General features: G+C 38.9%; 1 protein-coding gene across 1 annotated transcript in view; it reads left to right on the top strand.

The window, feature by feature from the left end:
- Positions 1-14,480, top strand: part of LOC106082583 (uncharacterized) — a 68,666-nt gene extending 54,186 nt beyond the window's left edge. The window contains exons 3-4 of the mRNA XM_013245196.2: positions 10,976-11,111; positions 13,747-14,480. Coding sequence (XP_013100650.2) covers positions 10,976-11,111; positions 13,747-14,053 — 443 coding nt within the window. The 3' untranslated portion in view covers positions 14,054-14,480. The remainder of the gene's footprint in view (positions 1-10,975; positions 11,112-13,746) is intronic.
- Positions 14,481-19,850: the final 5,370 nt, after the last annotated feature.

Below are 19,850 nucleotides of genomic sequence, written 5' to 3'. Positions count from 1 at the left end.
TAGGTGTATGTCCATAGTGGCATGGGCGGATTAACAGCCGCACCACCGTTTTTAACCTAACCTAACCTAATGCACTCATTGTTATGAGAGAAGTATCCGCTGTTCCGTATTCAATTGTACAGCGATTATCGCACTTGCGAGTAGTAGTCAGCATTTCCCCTTGGTATTCGACATGTCTTATGAAACTGCAGACTTTGATTATAAATGGCAATCCAGGAACATGTCAACTGTCCCCACATATAAAACTCTGAACCGAGTATTTCACAGATCAAAAGTATTTTACTTCCTTTTTCACTTTCTTCCAACAACTGTGCTAAGTGTGGTCCAAATCGGTCCATAACTTCTTGGGCCCCTAGAGGGCGCAATTCTTATCCGATTTGGCTAAAATTTTGCACGTGGTGTTCTGTTATGGTTTCCAACAACTGTATTAGGTGTATTTGAAATCTGTCCACAATCTGATATAGCTGATATATAAACCGATCTTGAATCATGACTTTTTAAGCCACTAGAGGGCGCAATTCTTATCCGATTTGGCTGAAATTTTTCGTGACGTGTTTTTTTTTTTTGACTTCCAGTAACTGAGTCAAATATGGTTCAAATCGGTCCATAACCTGATATAGCTGCCATATAAACCGATCTGGGATCTTGACATCTTGAGCCTCTAAAGGGCACAATTATTATCCTATAAGAGTATATAAGATTCGGTGCGGCCGAACTTAGCATGCTTTTACTTGTTTCCATTATAATTAAGCTTAAACTTGAATTGCACAGCACTCATAGATGACGTCATTCCTTAGACGCAAAAAAATATAACCTTTGGAATATCTTCGTGACAAACATATCTATTTTTATTGTAACTGTGTAACATTTCCCTCTCCTGTTGAACGGTAATAGTGAATTTTCTACATTTTGATGTAAAAGTCACTTCGTTTATGATAAAACCTCTAATAATTTTATCTGTGGTAAGGGATGGTTCTTTTTACTCAAAAATTAAAAATTTCTTTTGTGCCAAACATATTTCGTTTACAGCAAATGATACTTCGTTGCAAGAAACGGTGATTGTTTTGCTTAGTTTATATCTTCCATTTGACAAAGAGTGTCAGCGAGTGAGTATTGAGGGGCGTACGCTCAAAAGACTCTTTTTTTATACCCTTCAACAAAGGAAGGGGGTGTACTAACTGCGTCATTCCGTTTGTAATTCATCGAAATATTGGTCTTAGACCCCATAAAGTCTATGTAATCTTCATTGCCATGACATTTTCAGTCGATCATTGGGATATATCGATTCAGATTTGGATATAGCTCCCATATAAACTTATCTCCTGATTTGAGATCTTGAGTCCCTCGATAGATTTGATATTCTAAGTCAATATAGCAATGTCCGTCTGTCAGTCCGTCCGTCCGTCTGTCCTTCTATACTATTGTACTATATCGGTAGTACGAATAAAAATATCTACTTGCAATTTTGTGGAGGCCGCCGTAGCGCAGAGGTTATCATCTCCGCCTATGAGGCTGAACGCCTGAATTCGAGTCCTAGCGAGACCATCAGCTAAAAACATTTTTCAGCGATGGTGTTCCCCTCCTAATGCTGGCGATATTTGGGAGGCACTGTACCATTTGGTGTGGCAGCCATGTAAAAAGTTCTCCACATAGAGGTGTCGCACTGCGGCATGCCGTTCGTTCGGACTCTACTGTAAAAAGGAGGCCCCTTATCATTAAGCTTAAAAAAACTTGAATCGGACAGCACTCATTGATATGTGAGAAGTTTTCCCCTGTTACTTAATAGAATGTTGATGGGCAAACTTGCATTTGCAAGATAAGCAAATATCCTAATACTGAAACACCAGGCAGTGTAGGAGCGAGGCAGTGCAGGAGCGAGGCAGTGCAGGAGCGAGTGCACGACCCAACACAGCCTAACGAACAGGAACCCGACGACGGAACCAAAAACGACTTTTCAAGATTAGGATGGATAAAAGTCCTAATGCTGAAACATCAGGCTGTGGAGCGAGAGAGAACTCAATGCCGCCTAACGCGCAGAGAGCCGACGATGAGACCATACCCTACACCCAAGAATCCCATTTACTCAAGTTTTGGAAGACTAGTGGTGGACTAGTACGGTGGAGGCCATCGTAGTGCAGAGGTTAGCACTTCCGCCTATAACGCTGAAAGACTGGGTTCGAATCCATCATAAATAATTTTCAGCGGTGGTTATCCCCTCCTAATGCTGGCGACATTTGTGAGGTACTATGCCATGTAAAATCTTCTCTCCATAGAGGTTCGCAATGGGGCACGCCGTTCGGACTCGGCTATAAGCACTAGGCCCCTTATCATAGAGCTGAAACTTGAATCGGACTGCTATCATTGATATGTGAGAAGTGAGCCCCTGTTCCTTGGTGGAATGTTCATGGGCAAAATTTTTACTTACTTTACTTTTTACAGATACTTCTTATTGATGTAGGCCGCTGGGGATTGCAAACGTGCTATAGCGGTTCAGATTTGGATATAAACCGATCTCCCGATTTGAGATGTTGATCCCCTAGAAGCCGCAATTATTATTTGATTAGTCTGTAATTTTGCATGTAGTGTTCTGTTTCGACTTCCGACGTGATCGAGTGGTCAGTATGGTTTAAATCGGTATATAACTTGATATAGCTCCCATATAAACCGATCTACTGATTTGAGATCTTGATCCCCTGAAAGTCGCAATTGTTTACCGATTTAGCTAAACTATTGCACGCAATTTTCAGTTATGACTTCCAACATCCTAGGTAAGTATGGCCTAAATCGGTTCAAAACCTGATATAGTTCCTATAAACCGATCTCCCGATGTGACATTTTGAGCCTCTGGATGTCGCATTTGTTATCCGAATTGGCTGAAGTTTTGCAAGTAGTATTCTGTTATGACTTCCAACATCCGAGGTAAGTATGGCCGGAGTCAGTCTATAGCCTGATATAGTTCCTATATAAACCGATCTCCCGATTAGACATCTTAAGACACCGGAAGTCGCAATTGTCGCCCGAGTTGGCTGAAATTTTGCACGTAGTCTTCTGTTACACTGAAAGCAAATATTTCGAATGAAATCTTACATTAATGCAATGCAATTTTTCATTGTTTTGGAACCAACGTAGAGCTTCATTGCATTAATGAAACCAGTATCATTCAATCAATAGAAAATAATTTATTTTCTTATAATGATCTTTTCTAATAATAGTTTATTTTCTTTGTTCTCCTTAAGGGGTTTCAAACCTGAGTTTGCAATTACTTAATGGCATGCGAATTAAGTAACGAAATTCGTCATTAAGGTAATGAAATTGTTATCCAATTTAAAGCATTATTGCAATATTCACATAATTTAGTTTTATTTTAGAAAAAAAATGTTTTCATTCTATCAATGAATTCCGTTTCATGCATTTAATGAAACCATGAAATGACAAAATTTACAGTGATGAAATCTTTCATTGCAATAATGAAAATTTTCCTTGTTTTTATGAAAAATTTCTTTGCATTTATGAAAATTTCCTTTGAATTAATGAAAACACGCTAATGAGACGCGTTTATTGATGCGATGAAGCATTTTCCTTTCCTTTCCTATGGATCAAATCGATCGTAACCTGATGTATCTCCCATATAAATTGACTTCCCAATTAGTCTTCTACGGCCCCAAGAAGCCACAATTTTTGGCTGAAATACTAAAACTTTGTACGTAAAGTACATATGTTCTCCTTAAATAAGCTTGTTTGGGTAAAATTGTATTATAATCTAAAATAGGTTCAATGTATTCAACCCATGAGGTTAAATTACTCGCCTTATTTCCTAAATGTTGGGTATTTTCATTAACTTGCTCCTAGAGAGATGCAAGTTAAATCGGTATAGAATCTACTACGCCAACTAAATTTCCCATGAACAATCCATTAAGGAACAGGGGAAAATTTACTTTGTGTTTTTAAATATACCAAACATTTCTTCTCTCCAACTACGTAAATGTTTCTCCATTCTTCCAAAGTTATTTCATGTTAATGTCATCGATGTTATTGTCATTGAATTCATAGAAAATTTATTTAGGATTCAAATTTTCCTTGGTATACAAAATAATAAATCCGATTAAAACACCCCATTCTAGAATCGACAAGGAATCTCTCGGTTAATATCCTGTACAGATAGGCAACTATACTGTTACATTTGCCTCAATTAACCAACGAATTTACCATTCATTCATTTTTCATTTTCAAAGGAAGTCTTAGTCAAAGCTTTGATTGTTATGAGCAAACTGTCAAACAGAACAATGGCACATGAGTGTGTGCTATTGAGGGGTTGAATGTACGGGTACGTGTGTGTGTGTGTGTGTGTGTGTTAGTTACCAAAAACGAAGAGTAGAGTAGTTGAACTTTTATGCCATCGTCATAATCATTATCATCATCAGCATCTTTGTGAATTGTCATTTGAAAAGTTATGACAAGCATTCTAAGCCAGACGAACAATGGAAATGAAACTCAAAGAAAGTTGTGGCAGAGGTCTAACTAACGCCACCAAGCTTTGATAATTAACAAATATTTTCAAAGAATCATTTTCATCAGCTAACAATTAACAAGAAATGGCTTGGATGATAGTTAATGTTACTCTTGGGATTTGTGGTAGAAAACATCAATTAATAATAACACATTTAACTTTATATTATGTTCAGAAAAAAATTGATTTAAAGGTTGGCAATAAAAAAAATGTAAGTTCGTTATTAACTGCTAGATTGGGATTTTCACAATTATACTGCTTCATCATGATTTTCCTGTAAAGTAATCGTTGAGATAATAGCAGTAACGCACTCTTTTCTACAAATTATGGTAGATAAATTGAGGTAAGGTGGACTTGATGGACAATTCTCAGACCCATGTATGTAGGCGTAGGCGTAAAATAATTGATTACCTGTCAAGCACTACCCAGTAGTATTAAAGCGTGCTAAGTTGGGACGGGCCGAATCTTGAGAACCCATCACCATGGATTCTGGTACAAATTTATACAAACTCAATTTAGTTGAAGGGCATAATTTATTTCTACATACCAAACCTATGTCAAACCAGCAAAATAAAAGCTTCTAGGAACCGAACAAAGATAATTGAGAGACCGGTTTATATGGGAGCTATATCAGGTTATAGACCGATTTGAACCTTACTTTACACAGTTGTTAGAAATCATAAGAGAACACTATGTGCAAAATTTCAGCCAAATCGGATGAAAATTGAGGCTTTCGTGGGGTCAAGAAATCAAATTGGAAAATTGTTTTATATGGGAGCTATACCAGGTTATAGACCGATTTGAACCTTACTTAACACAGTTGTTCGAAGTCATATGATAACACTATGTGCATTTCAGCCAAATCGGATCGGGTTATAGACGGATTTGGACCGCACTCGGCACAGTTATATGATGTCATAATAGAACACTCCCTGCAAAATTTCAGCCAAATCGGATGCAAATTGCGACTTCCGAAGGCTCAAGTGGTCAAATCGAGATATCGGTTTATATGGGAGCTATATCAGGTTAAAGACCGATTTGAACCGTACTTATCACAGTTATTGGAAGTCATAACAGAAAACTATACGCAAAATTTCAGCCAAATCGGACAAAAATTACGGTTATAGATCGAAAAAGGATAATCTAGAGACCGGTATACATGGGAGCTATATCAGGTTATAGACCAATTTGGACGGTAGTTGGCACAGTTGTTGAAAATCAAAACAGAACACTCTCTGCAAAATGTCTGCCAAATCGGATGCAAATTGTGACTTCCAAGGGCTCAAGAAGTCAAATCAATCGGGAGATGGGTTTATATGGGAGCTATACCAGGTTATAGACCGATTTGAACTTTACTTAACACAGTTCTTAGAAGTTATAAGAGAACACTATGCGCAAAATTTCAGCCAAATTGGATTAAAATTGTGGCTTCCATGGGCACAAGAACTTAAATCGGGAGATCGGTTTGTATGACCCCATGCCCCGTAGACACTTTTCCCTAATATTGATATCAGATTTGTGCTTTACTCCCAAAGACCTTTCATTTGAGCCCCATGTGGCTATGGTCGTAAATGTGTTTCCTTTGGGGGAGGTTTTTGGGGAGAGGCGGCCCCCCAAATACTTGGTCTCATATTTGGATATCAGATTCGAATTCTCCACTCAAATACCTTTTATTTAAGACTCATATTCCCATGGTCAGTAAATAAGTCCTGTTTGGGGGTGTTTTGGGGAAGGGGTGGACCCCCAGAAACGTGGTCCCACATTTGGATATCAGATTCGTATTCTACTCGCAAATACCTTTCATTTGAGTCCCATATTGCCATGGTCGGTAAATATGTCCGATTTAGGGGTGTTTTGGGGATTGGGGTGGTCCCCCTAGCACTTGGTCCTGCAATTGGATATCAGATACGTTTTCTTATCCTAAATACCTTTCATTTGGGTGCCATATTTTCATGATTGATGTAAGTATATGTTTGGTAGGTTTTAGGGTGGGGCAGCCCCTCTAGGTACCCCATCCGAAATTTGGATACCAAATTTTTATTTTTAGGGTACTATATGAGAGCACACACGTTTAAATCGCACCACGCATCTCCGCGATCTGGTGTTTTTAATAATTAGGGTAAGGGGGAGGGTCCGCCCCCCTTCAGATATCAAAAAATGTTGTACCCTATTTTCACCACGAGATCATTATGTACTATCTGTGAAAATTTCAAGAAAATCGGTTCAGCCGTTTCTGAGTCTATAAGGAACACACAAACATACAAACAAATCTACAAACAAACACAAATTGATTTTTATATATAAGATTATTAAGTATTCGACCGCTATCGTGATATCTACAGACGGACGGACATGGCTAGATCAGATCATAATATCGAGAAGATCCAGAGTATATATACTTTATGTACCGCAGATCAATATTTCGAGATGTTACAAACAGAATGACTAGATTAGTATACCCCCCTCCTATGGTGGTGTGTATCAAAATTCTATTAAATGTGACAGGATTTATACTTATTTACCATTATGGTACAGATGTAAGAGGAGAAAGTATCACCCATTATATGAAATTTAATGCAATTCGAATGAAAAATACGTCCCTTTTGTTTTGGGAAAACAAATCAAAAGAAACAATACCGAAAAGTGGAGCTATACTTAGAACTGAGATACATTAAAAAGAAAAAAACAAATAGAAACGTGTCTAGTCTGGTCAGACCAAATCTTGGCAACCATCATTGCTATCCGATTCAGCTGAAATTTCACACATGTGTTATTCTGTGACGACTTCCAATAAACGTGCCAAGTACGATTCGAATCGATACTGATGTAGCTGCCATTTAAACTGATTTCCCGATTTGAGAACTTGAGCCCCTGGAAGCAGCAATTGTTATCCGATTTGGCTGAAATTTTGCAAGAAATGTTCTGTTATGACTTCCAAAATTGATGGAAAGTGGCTTACAAATGCAAATATGCCCATGAAAATTCCATTAAGGAACAGGGCCAAACTTCTCACAAATCAATTAGTTCTGTCCGATTCAACTTTTAGCACAATGATAAGGGACCTCCTTTTTATAGGCGAATCAGAACGGTGTACCGCAGAGCGACACCTCTTTGGGAAGAGGTTTGGCAAAGTATTTTTACAAAGTAATGTCGCCAGCATGAGGAGGGGAAAATCACCGCTGAACATTTTTCTGATGTTATTGCCAGGATTCGAGCCCAGGCTTTCAGCGTCATAGGCGGACATGCTATCCTCTGCGGTGGACTCCGAGCGCTGTGTGGACAACAATTAAGGGTTTTGTAAGTAGCACCGAATTCCTTACTTGATTTTCTTTTTCGAGCAGACTTTTCAGTATTTAGAGCGCACAACAAGCCGATTACTGACTTAGGTGTATGTCCATAGTAGCATGGGGCGGATTAATATGCGGACCCTTTCATCCTTACCTAACCTAACTTAGTTCCCATAAAAACCGATCTCTTAAGTAGTCTTCTATAGCCCCAAGAAACTTCAATTTAGCCTGAAGTGGCATAAATTTTTGTACGTAAACATGTGGCCTTCAACGAAGTTTACTTACTCTACTTTATTTGGCTATGACAGAATATTTCTTCCACTAGCCGAACGTAGAATAGCGTTCCAAGCGCCTCGATCTTCTACGCTCATTCTAAAATCTCTGACACCAAGTTTCGAGGTGTCTCCCACAACTTGATCTTTCCATTGGGCTTTTGGTCTTCCCGGTTTGCGTGTACCACCGTGTTTGCCTTCAAAAGACTTCTTTGCTGGAGCTTTTTCATCCATTCTGACAACATGACCTAGCCAACGCAGCCGTTGTATTTTGATGCGTGTAACTATGCTATCGTCGTCATACAGCTCATACAGCTCGTGGTTCATACGTCGCCTATTCTCCGTTAACGCAAACTGGTCCATATATTTTAAGAAGAATCTTTCTCTCAAATACTCCAAGCACTGCCTTATCTACTTTCACAAGTACCCATGCTTCAGAACCATATAACAGCAGGGGTAGTATCAGTGTCTTGTAAAGTGTAGTCTTCGTCTGTCGAGAGGTGGCCTTGTTTCTAAACTGCTTACTTAGTCCAAAGTTGCATCTGTTTGCCAGTATTATTCTTCGTTTTATCTCAAAACTGGTGTCATTCGTTTCGGTAGTGTCATCCGAGGTAGATAAAGTGACTGACGGTCTCAAAGTTGTGGTTCCTAACTTTCTCCATTTTCTTTATCTGCTCAGTTGTGCAAGGCTTTTTGGGAGTTGAAACCATCCATTTCGTCTTATCTCCATTTACACCGACTCTCTTTCAATTCTTTCAAAGGCTGCAGTTACTACTTCCGGTGACCGACCTATGATATCGATATCGTCGGCATAGGCGAGTAGCATGTGCTCTTTTGTGATTAGTGTGCCATATCTATTCACATCTGCATCTCGTATAATCTTCTCCAGCAGGATATGGAAGAGATCACACGATAGGCTGTCTCCTTGTCTGAAACCTCGTTTGGTATTAAATGGTTGGGAGAGATGCTTTCCTATTCTTACTGAGGAACGCATATCAGCAAGTGTCATCCTGCAGAGTCTTATTAATTTTGCAAGGATACCAAACTCAGACATGGCTTGAAATACCTTTGAACATAAAGGAGTATCGAAGGCGGCTTTGTAGTCAACAAAGAAATGGCAGGTGTTGATTTGTCCTTATCGGGTCTTTTCCAGAATTTGGCGCAGTGTGAATATCTGGTCTAGGATGGATTTACCAGGTCTAAAGCCGCATTGATAGGGCCCAATTATCTCATTGACTTTAGGTTTTAATCTTTCACACAATACGCTCGAGAGTGTCTTGTATGCGATGGAGAGGAGACTTATTCCTCTGTAGTTGGCACATTCCGTCCTGTCTCCTTTTTTCGTACGGGTCATAGTATGCTGAGGTTCCAATCATCGAGTAAGCCTTCTTCTAGCCAGATTGCGCAGATAAGCTGATGCATACGCCTTATCAGCGTGTCGTCTCCTGTCTTAAATAGTTCAGCGGGTAACTCATCGGCTCCTGCTGCCTTGTTGTTCTTTAGTCGGGTCACTGCAACTTGGACCTCATTCTGAGGTCCAAACATTCTATACGATCATCAGGGTTAGTTCTGCGGTATCCTCTTCGCCGGCAACGTCGGACACTAACAGTTGGATAAAATTTTCTTTCCATATCCTCAGCATGTTATCTGTGTCAGTTACCAGATTTCCTTCTTTGTCTCTGCAGGAGGATGTGGCTGCACCAATGCCATCGGTTTGATGTTTAATTCTTTGGTAGAATTTACATACGCCTTATCAGCGTGTCGCCTCCGGTCTTATATAGTTCAGTGGGTAACCCGTCGGCTCCTGCTGCCTTGTTGTTCTTTAGTCGGGTCACTACTATTTGGACCTTTTTCTGACTAGGAGGTAAACATTCTATACCATCATCAGGGATTGGTTCTGCGGTATCCTCTTCGCCGCCAACGTCGGCTAGTGTGTAAAATGTTCTTTCCATATCCTCAGCATGTTGTCTGTGTCAGTTACCAGATTTCCTTCTTTGTCTCTACGAAGTTTATTTTTGTAAATTTTTAGTTGTATCCATTGTGGTGGGTTCCCAAGATTCAGCCTGGCCGAACTTAACGCGTTTACTTGTTCTATATTCGCTTTCAGTGTTCCAAAAAACGTATCCACCAAAGGATAAGAAGTATATTCATTTAGTCCTTCCGTTTGCAACACATTGAAATATCCTTGCCAAATGGTCTTCGATTCTGAAACACTGTGCACCCTTGATGTTATCTACTGACAAATGTAACCTTAAGACACTTAAAATCTAAAACCCTTCAATTCTTCAGGGACAAAAATTTGATAATCACCTAGCTAACGTGCAAGGATACATGCACGTGTATCCTTTTTATATTTTAACATCTCTATTTTATTTAAAGTCAACTGACATAAGCAACCCCGTTTACGTGATGTGACATTTTATAAATTTTTATCATACGTGACCATGCGTATAAGGGTTTTGCATCATGTCAAGTCCTTAAAGACACGAAATATTCACACCCGTAAATATTTTATGTAAATTTTAAATGTGTTCAAACGCTGAAGAAAACGCGCACACAAAAGTCATTATTTTTCAATCTCCCACCTTTAAAATATTCACATCATGACCAATGTTAACAGAAATTGATGTGTTTACAAAATAAAAACTCATATCTCGTCAATAAATTTCCGAAAAGGGAACAAAATTTTAAATGAAAATATAAACTTTGAATATATTTAAATTTGTTTGTATTGGGGTGGAATTTAAAAATGGTGGTGTAATTTCTGTTCTGTTCTCGACATATTACTGCTTGCCTGTGTGTTGGTTGTGAACATAGAAGCCAAAGTAAATTATAAACATTTGGCTTTTGTTTATTAAATTTGTTGGTCCTTCCCATCTCTCTCTTCCCCTCTCTCTCCCACTCTTTAGATTATCTGACACACAAGGAATGCTTCACCTACATACAGGACGACTGGTTCCATTGCAATAAACAGTTTCAGAATATCCTGTCGGAAGGCATACATTCGGGCACAAATGTTACGCATAAATTCATGGAATTTTGCTGGTAAGTATCGTAAATCAATGGCAATTCTCATAATCACACATGTACCAAATACATTTTTTACAATTTTGTTGCCGTTTGAGAGTAAGCAATAAACATCAATAATAGCATCCCATATCAATGGGGTGAAAAGTAGAAATTTCAGGGTAAATGCTTTTTGCAGCAAATTACAAACAAAGAGAAATGGGCATAAATTAACATAAATTCATATTGTCATTTAAATGAAGTAATAGACTTTTCCTAAAAATTCATTCTCATAAATTTGGTAGGTGTTTCTTAGTCCTTTCACCTGTGACACCTAGACAGATTTATCATAAACAAGTCCCTAAAAATACATATATTCGTCTGAATTTTTGTAAAAGAAATTGTATAGTGATACAAATCTTAAAAGCTGGCAATTTCCATAAACAAGTAACAATAATGGAGGAGTGTCAGAGACCACTTACTTTTTTTTGCCCTTGAAAACCATAATACTCAGAACAAAGATATGCTGTTTCCATTGTGACGTATACATGTTATTTTCTTTGTACTCACATACATTATACGCACCAATGTACCATTGAACGTGTGACAGATGGGAGTGAAAATGGTAGGCCACATTAAAATATCAGCATACTGCCTGCCAAATGAAAAATCATTAAAGTTCATGTTTACTTAGATTCAATCAATAATGGATTGGTTTTATCATTACAAGCCAGTAAAGGATAAACGAAGGAAATTGCTAGGGTGGGAATTTTTTAATTTAAAAACCCTTTTTATATAAGACTAGCTGACCCGGGCCCGCTCCGCTGCGCCTTCTTTTACTTTATATGGAACACAAGTTTCCTTGGAATATTTATTTTCGACAATTAAAGATCTTTTAGTGAAATACCATGCTAACTTGACTAACAGTTTAACAATATAAGTGCCTTTATCTGAATCCCATATGATCTTTATTGGTCTACGAATTTAAGTTTGGATGTAAGATGTACTGCATTCTTAAAATACTTCATTTCAGCTCGATATTCTCATGATGTCTGATTTAGTGGTGTTTTCGGGGGAGAGGTGATCCCCCAGATACTTGGCCCTGAAAAAATATCAGCATCGTGCTCTTCTCTCAAATACCATTTATTTAAACCCCATATTGCAATTGGCTTAAAAGGAGATTATAGGATGAGGCGTCCCCCAAACACATGGCCCCAAAATAGGTTATCAAATTCCTTTTCTCATTTCTCATTTACACTCCTTATTGCAAAAGTCAGCAAATATGTCCGGTTTGGGGTATTGGCCCTAAAAACTATGAATATTTAGTTCCACTCTCTTTAAGACCCAAATTGTCTTGGTGAGCAAATGCGTCCTATTTGGGGGTTGTTATGGTGGTGGGACATCCGCTAGACAGTTGGCCCCTAATGTTGATATCAGATACGTGGTCTACTCCCACATACCTTTAATTTGAGCCCCATATGTCCATAGTCGGCAAACATGACCGGCTTGGGGGGGGTGTTTTGGGGGATGGGCGGTCACTCAGTGAGTTGGCCTTGAAAATATATATCGGATTCGTGTTCAACTTTAAAAACCCTCTCATTTGAGCCTCATATTGCAATAGTCAGAAAATACTTCCTAGTTTGGTGGTGTTCTGGGGGGTGGGGTGGCCCCATAAACACTTTTCCCGAATATTGATATCAGATTCGTTCTTTACTTCCAAAAACCTTTCATTTAAGCCCCATATTGCTATAGTCGTAAATTTGTCCCCATTGGGGGATGTTTTTGGGGAGAGGCGGCCCCCCAAGCACTTGGTCCCATATTTGGATATCAGATTCGTATTCTACATTCAAATACCTTTTATTTAAGCCCCATATTCCCATGGTCAGTAAAAAAGTGCAGTTTGGGGGGTGTTTTGGGGAAGGGGTGGACCCCCAGAAACGTGGTCTCACATTTGGATATCAGATTCGTATTCTACTCCCAAATACCTTTCATTTGAGTCCAATATTGCCATGGTCGGTAAATATGTCCGATTTAGGGGTGTTTTGGGGATTGGGGTGGTCCCCCTAGCACTTGGTCCGACAATTGGATATCAGATACGTTATCCTAAATACCTTTCATTTGAGTCCCATATTGTCGTGATTGGTTTAAATATATGTTTGGTAGGTTTTAGGGTGGGGCAGCCCCCTTAGGTACCCCATCCGAAATTTGGATACCAAATTTTTATTTTTAGGGCACACAAAATTTCGCTTAAATCGCACCACCCATATCCGAGATCTGGCGTTTCTGAATATAAGGGTAAGGGGGAGGGTCCGTCCCCCTTTCAGATATCAAAAAATTTATTGCCCTATTTTCACCACGGGATTATTATGCACTATCTGAGAAAATTTCAAGAAAATCGGTTCAGCCGTTTCTGAGTCTATAAGGAACACACATACAAACAAACCTACAAACAAACGCAAATTGATTTTTATATATAGATAGAGAAAGATTTGTATATTTCTTATAATTTTAAGCTTCACCGTAATATACCCCGCATCTGTTAAGCTAATCTACTGATTTAGATTGACACACCCTTTCCCCTACCCACATAATCTATTCTCTGATAATCAATTTCATTAATTTTTTTTCTACCTTTCATTTCTGTTTTCCTCACCCGTTCTGTCTATCTTTATAGCGCCCGTTATGCCTATGAGACCTGCATCTTTAACAGTGCCCGCTACAAATGCTATACAAATTCAGCCTCATTTGCTCGTGAGACAGCTAAAATGTTGTCGGATGAAAAACATTTCAGCAAATGTCGCCAATATGAAGAGTCCATGTGCAATCGCTCGACACATGGCACAGCGCTATGCCCGTGGTCCTTTAGGTTGGTCATGCTTTTGTGGCTGTGGATGTCCAAGGCGACCATGTTACCATGTCAATGGAAATGGAAATGGCAGGCAGCGAAGATCACGACGACATTAAAAATAGCCAGTGATTGAATTTGTGAGCGAAAGATTGATATGGGCCACAGGACGAAAGGAGGCATTGGAAGCAAAAGACAACAACAACAACAACACCAGCAGCAACATCAAGGAGTAACAATAATTAAATTAGTGTCAGCTACTTTCCTCTCAACATGATACTATGATGATATGATGATGATGATGCTGTTTATGATGACGTTGACGTTAATGTTTGTGGTGATTGGCATTGTGGCAATCGTTGGACTCTAATGACAAGAATTTCTGGACATGCTTAAAGCCTAAGGAGATATGACACTGTCCTATTTTTTACTTCATGACATAACATCATTTGCTCTGATCAAATGATTTAAATTGTATTTTAAATGCACTTTATTGTTGGGAATATTTGAAAAAAAAAAAAAAAACAAAATACTCACAAGAGTACCTTTTCTGATTTAGACTACTTAATGGCTAGGTTACATTGTATTTTTATTGTCTATCATCTTTACTTTTTCCACAATAAATTGAAATTAATTGTTTATAAATGCGCGAAATTGCTTTTAAATATTTTAAAAGTGGACAAGTTTGGGAAAGCATAAACAAAAATATTAATAAAGAAAGATATGGAAATTGGTTTTTCTTTGGGGATTGGGCTTTACACAATTTGTCGGTCCTGTCAGCAATTTCAAATACTGTTATACCGCGCCTAGAACAACCCATAGCACAGAAAAAAAATTTGCACAATGGAATACAAAACACAAAAAGTGGAAATAAATCTGTAATTTTTTATTGCTGGACATAAAAACAGCGAACTTTATTTTGGGCTCCCAAAGAACGTTTATTGGGAATGAAAAGTGCCTCAAAACACCACAGGAGGACATCAGCGTTGAAAAAGTCGCAATACTCAATGGAGCTGCCTCTACGCTTCATTTTTTCGGTGACATTGTCGACGATTGGAAGACAGTGTGAGCGATTAGCACTTGCCAGCCATTTAAATCGGACGGCACTAATGCAGGACCACCTTAGAATTATCCTATGATGGCGACAATGGATTTTTACTGTAAGGCGAGCAATGTCCTACAAACCTAGGGAAATAAACCACAGCACTACAAAGAATTTTTGGTCGTTTTTGCTCAAGCACTGGAATGACTGATCGACCTGAAAGTAAGAGAGGAACCAACACTGAAGTTCTTCAGTGAGTCACAAAGCGCCTAGCTCAAAGATAGGTCGAAGGAGGCAGCCCTTCACAAAGTGATACGATATTTGGACATGTCTCAGAGAAGAAGGATTACGTCATGACATTATTCATGGATGTTGAGAGGCCTTTAACAACATGAAGATAGGATTGAAAGTAACCGCCAAAATATTTGCCAATGGACGAAAGATATGCAATGCGGCAGGATTATCAATGCAACCTTAGCAGATATAGTGATCAGAAGACAGTTGAATAATGGTATCACCGTAAGAAGGAGTGTTCTTGCTGATTCTCGTGAATAACATGATAAAAGAAGAAGAAGGATTTGGACCTTGGAGTGAAGATTAGCATGCCCCCTTTGACTCTGAACGCCTCGGCTCCATACTGGGGAGGACATCAGAAAAATGCTTCAGCGAAGGCTGGTTTTCCACTCAGCAATGATGGTGACATTACTAAGCAAAGGAGGTCTACTATCTTTTGGTATGAAAGAAGAATCTCCGCTGTTCCCTAATGGAATGTCCATTGAAAAAATTTGCAATGGAATCTCAACAGGAAGATATGAAATACCGTATTATGGACTCCCGTCTCTGAAAGGAATCACTATGCTGTTGTCGTAGGTGGCGAAATACCTAGATCTAGTCTTTGATTCTAAACGGTTCTGGAAAAGGAATACGGAGGTCAGCACTGTGCGCCTTTTACTACTCCAGGAGGATGTTCGGTAGCAAATTGAAGTGCGAAACTCATCCAAAAGTGATTTACTGTTTAAACCGGCCATAGCGAAACCAGTTCTGAAATATGTACCACTAATATGGTGGACGATTTTAGATAGAAGTACTCGAAACAGGGATTATGAGGAGAGAGCAGTATAAAGGAGCTCGGCATGCTGGAATGGTGAGAAAGTTCGCAAGCTACATGACACTAAAATTGATTTACGATAAGATCTACCGAACTCAATTTTCCCCCAAAGAATATTGGCAGGTGAATGTTGTGTTTGAGACCGATGTCTCATCGTTCCCATTAATACTTCTGAGATGGAGTCCAATAACGAGATTGGGGTTCTACTCCAAGGCACTCACTCTGTATCGGTATGTGGCGGAGATGAGTATACAGCCTGTACACATGGCGGTAAATCCTCCTGGTGGAAATTCAGGATTAATGTAGACAGTAAGCCTGTACTCATGAAATCCTGGTAAGGGATTTTCCACCATGGAAACTCAGCATTTATGTTGACAATATGCCTGTGCTCGTGGCCTTGGATTCGTTGACAATAAGATCGAAGCGCCTGGCAGAATATTTAAATCCCTGAAGTGTGCGGTGAAGGCAAGGGGACTGCCGTCAATAAACCTGGTTAACCCGAAGCCTTTCGGGTCAACGCAGTCCGAATTAAGGGCGTGGGCGACGAATGCGCATGCAACATTGCGGAACAGCGAAACGATCGTTAAGATGGAAGCAAGAAGGAGGTCAGTATAGCTATTGGTATCATAACGGGATACATAGGGCATCGAGCTCACTTATGTAAAATCGGTGCGGCAAGTGATAGCACTTGTAGGGCATGCGTGGAAGATGATCAGACGTTGGAGCATTTCCTTTGTCATAGCCCAGCTTTCACGTCTAACAGATACCGGCACATAGGTGAAGACACAATACCAGACATGCTTCAACTTAGGGGAGTGCTATTGAAAACAATTAAGGACTTTGTAAGTAGCACGGAATTCCTAGTCTAAAATTTTCTTTTTGAGGCTACTTTATAGTTTTTAGAGCGCACAACAAGCCGATTACTTTCTTAGGAGTATGTCCATAGTGGCATGGGGCGGACTAATGTCTGCACCCTCTTTTCAACCTAACCATAGTGTGATAAAGGGATACAACCATAGTATGATAAAGGGATACTTTTGTTATTGTTGTTGCGTTATAGCTGGTGCTTAATAGTGCCTTGCAAGGAAGGTTTGCATTTAATAATACAAAAGAAAAAAAGTTTTTTAATACCCATCACCATAGGATGGGAGTATACTAATCTAGTCATTCCGTTTGTAACACCTCGAAATATTGATCTAAGACCCCATATAATATATATATTCTTGTTCGCCTCGACATTCTGAGTCGATCTAGCCATGTCCGTCCGTCTGTCGAAATACGATAGCGGTCAAAGGCGTAAAGCTAGCCACTTGAAATTTTGCACAGATACTTAATATTGATGTAGGTCGTGGGGGATTGCAAATGGGCAATATCGGTTCATATTTGGATATAGCTCCCACATAAACCGATAAATCCGATTGGACTTCTTGAGACACTGGAAGCTACAATTTTTGTCCGATTTGCCTACAAATTTTCACATAGTAATCTGTTATGACTTCCAAAAACTGTGACAAGAACGGTCCAAATCGTTCTAAATATAACCGGATATAGCTTCCATATAAACCGATTTCTCGATTTGAAATTTTGAGCCCATGAAAGCCACAATTTTCGGCTGATTTAGCTAGAATTATGCAGATAGTGTTATGTTATGACTTCCAACAATTATGCCAAGTACGGTCCAAATCGGTGTACAATCTTGTATAGCTCCCATAAAACCGGTCTCCCAAGTTGACTTTTTGAGTCCTTACATGCCGCAATTTTTGTTCGATTTGGCTGAAATTTTGTAGATAGTGTTGTGTTATGACTTTCAACAATTGTGCGAAGCACGGTCCAAATCGATCTACAACTTAGTATAGCTTCCATATATACCGATCTCCCGATTTGACTTCTTGAGCCCTTAAAAGCCGCAATTTTGTCCGATTTGGCTGGAAATTTTACAGATAGTGTTCTGTTATGACTTCCAACAAATGTGCTAAGTACGGTCCAAATCGACCTATAACCTGATAAAGGTCCCATATAAACCGATCTCCCGATATGACTTCTTGAGCCCTTACAAGCCGCAATTTTTGTTCGATTTGGCTGAAATTTGGAATACAGTGTTCCTTTATGACTTCCAACATCTCTGCCAAGTGTGGTTTAAATCGGTCTATAACCTGATATAGCTTTCATATAAACCTATCTCCCGATTCTCGATTTTAAGCCCCTGGAAATCACAATTTTCGTCCGATTAAGCTAAAATTGTGCATATAGTGTTCTGTTATGAATTCCACCCACTCTCCCAAGTGTGGTTTAAATCGGTCTATAACCTAGTATTGCTTCCATGTAAACCGATATCCCGATTTGACTTCTTGAGCCCCTAAAAGCCGCAATTTTTGTCCGCTTTGGCTTAAATTTTGCAGTTAGTGTTCTCATATGACTTCCAACCACTGTGCCAAGTACGTTCCAAATAGATCTATAACCTGATATAGCTCCCATATAAACCAATTTCCCGATTTGACTTCTTGAGCCCCTGGAAGCCACAATTTTCTGCCGATTTAGCTAAAATTATGCAGAAAGTGTTATTTTATGACTTCCAACATCTCAGCCAAGTACGGTCCAAATCGGTGTAGAATCTAGTATAGCTCCCATATAAATCGGTCTCTCGATTATCCTTATTCGGTTCCTAGAAGCTTTAATTTTTGCTGGTTTGAGAGAAATTTAGTATGAATATTAAAATTATGCCCTTCAGCTAAATTTATTTTGTATACATTTTTGGCAGAATCCATGATGGTGGGTTTTCAAGATTCGGACATCGCACGCTTTTACAAGTTTTTTTTTTTTTTTTTTTTTGTGTAATGTGCAATAGTTCAGCTATTGAAACTTGAGTGATTCCTGGCCAATGTCATCTATTTATATCGTAAATAATGGTATTCCTTAATCCTACTTTCTTTTCATGTTTATCCTTAAATTAAACATAGCATTGTAAACAAATATTTAGTTCTGCTTAACAGCTGATTCAGCTCAGGGTATACTCATAAAGGTATTGAACATTTCGATAACACCACAATAGCACACACATGGATTACCCGACACTATGCTATTCCGGGAATAGTTGAATGTGGTACTTTTTAAGCGACACATTTGAAAATTTGGCCACCTAGACATTCAGTACAAAAAGGATATGCGAACAGATAGGCATGGTTAAACCGATTCATTCACACCCACAGCATTTGGTCAACGAAGACTTCGTGTTTCAGCCATAAATGTCATATAAATGTGTTTAAGTATTTCATATACCTTATAAAGTATTTAATCCAACTTTGAACGTCGTGTTGGTGAATGTTAACCGATTGCCATGATATTTTCTTTTGTTTATTGGGATCACAGGGAAAAACATAAAAAACTTTTTGGTTTTTTGGACACTCTAATATCTGGATCTGGTAAGACTTAGAACACTCCATGGCTATATCACACATAAAAATATCTACGATATCATCAACGGATTTTGCAGAAACTAAATCAAGGCTCCAGTACCTGCTCCGTCTCTTCAAGATTCGAATTTCTTGTCTTCAAATCGGACATGGTGAACTCTTCAGTTGGCTGCCAGTTAAACCCAACCTAACGCTATTTTCTGCTGACGATACCATAATTTTTATACGTTCCGGATACATATTGGCCATAGTCGCAATCACTGGTTGTCAGGCTTTGAGCCGTTTGTCTTTTAAATTTATTTGATAAGGGAATAAAAGAAGGTAATTGATTTATTTATGCCATCTTTTCAATGTTCTTGAAAGCTGAGAGGCT

Source organism: Stomoxys calcitrans, chromosome 2 (assembly GCF_963082655.1).
Source record: "Stomoxys calcitrans chromosome 2, idStoCalc2.1, whole genome shotgun sequence".
NCBI classification, from domain to species: Eukaryota; Metazoa; Arthropoda; class Insecta; order Diptera; family Muscidae; genus Stomoxys; species Stomoxys calcitrans.
This window is presented reverse-complemented; position numbering and strand designations above follow the sequence as displayed.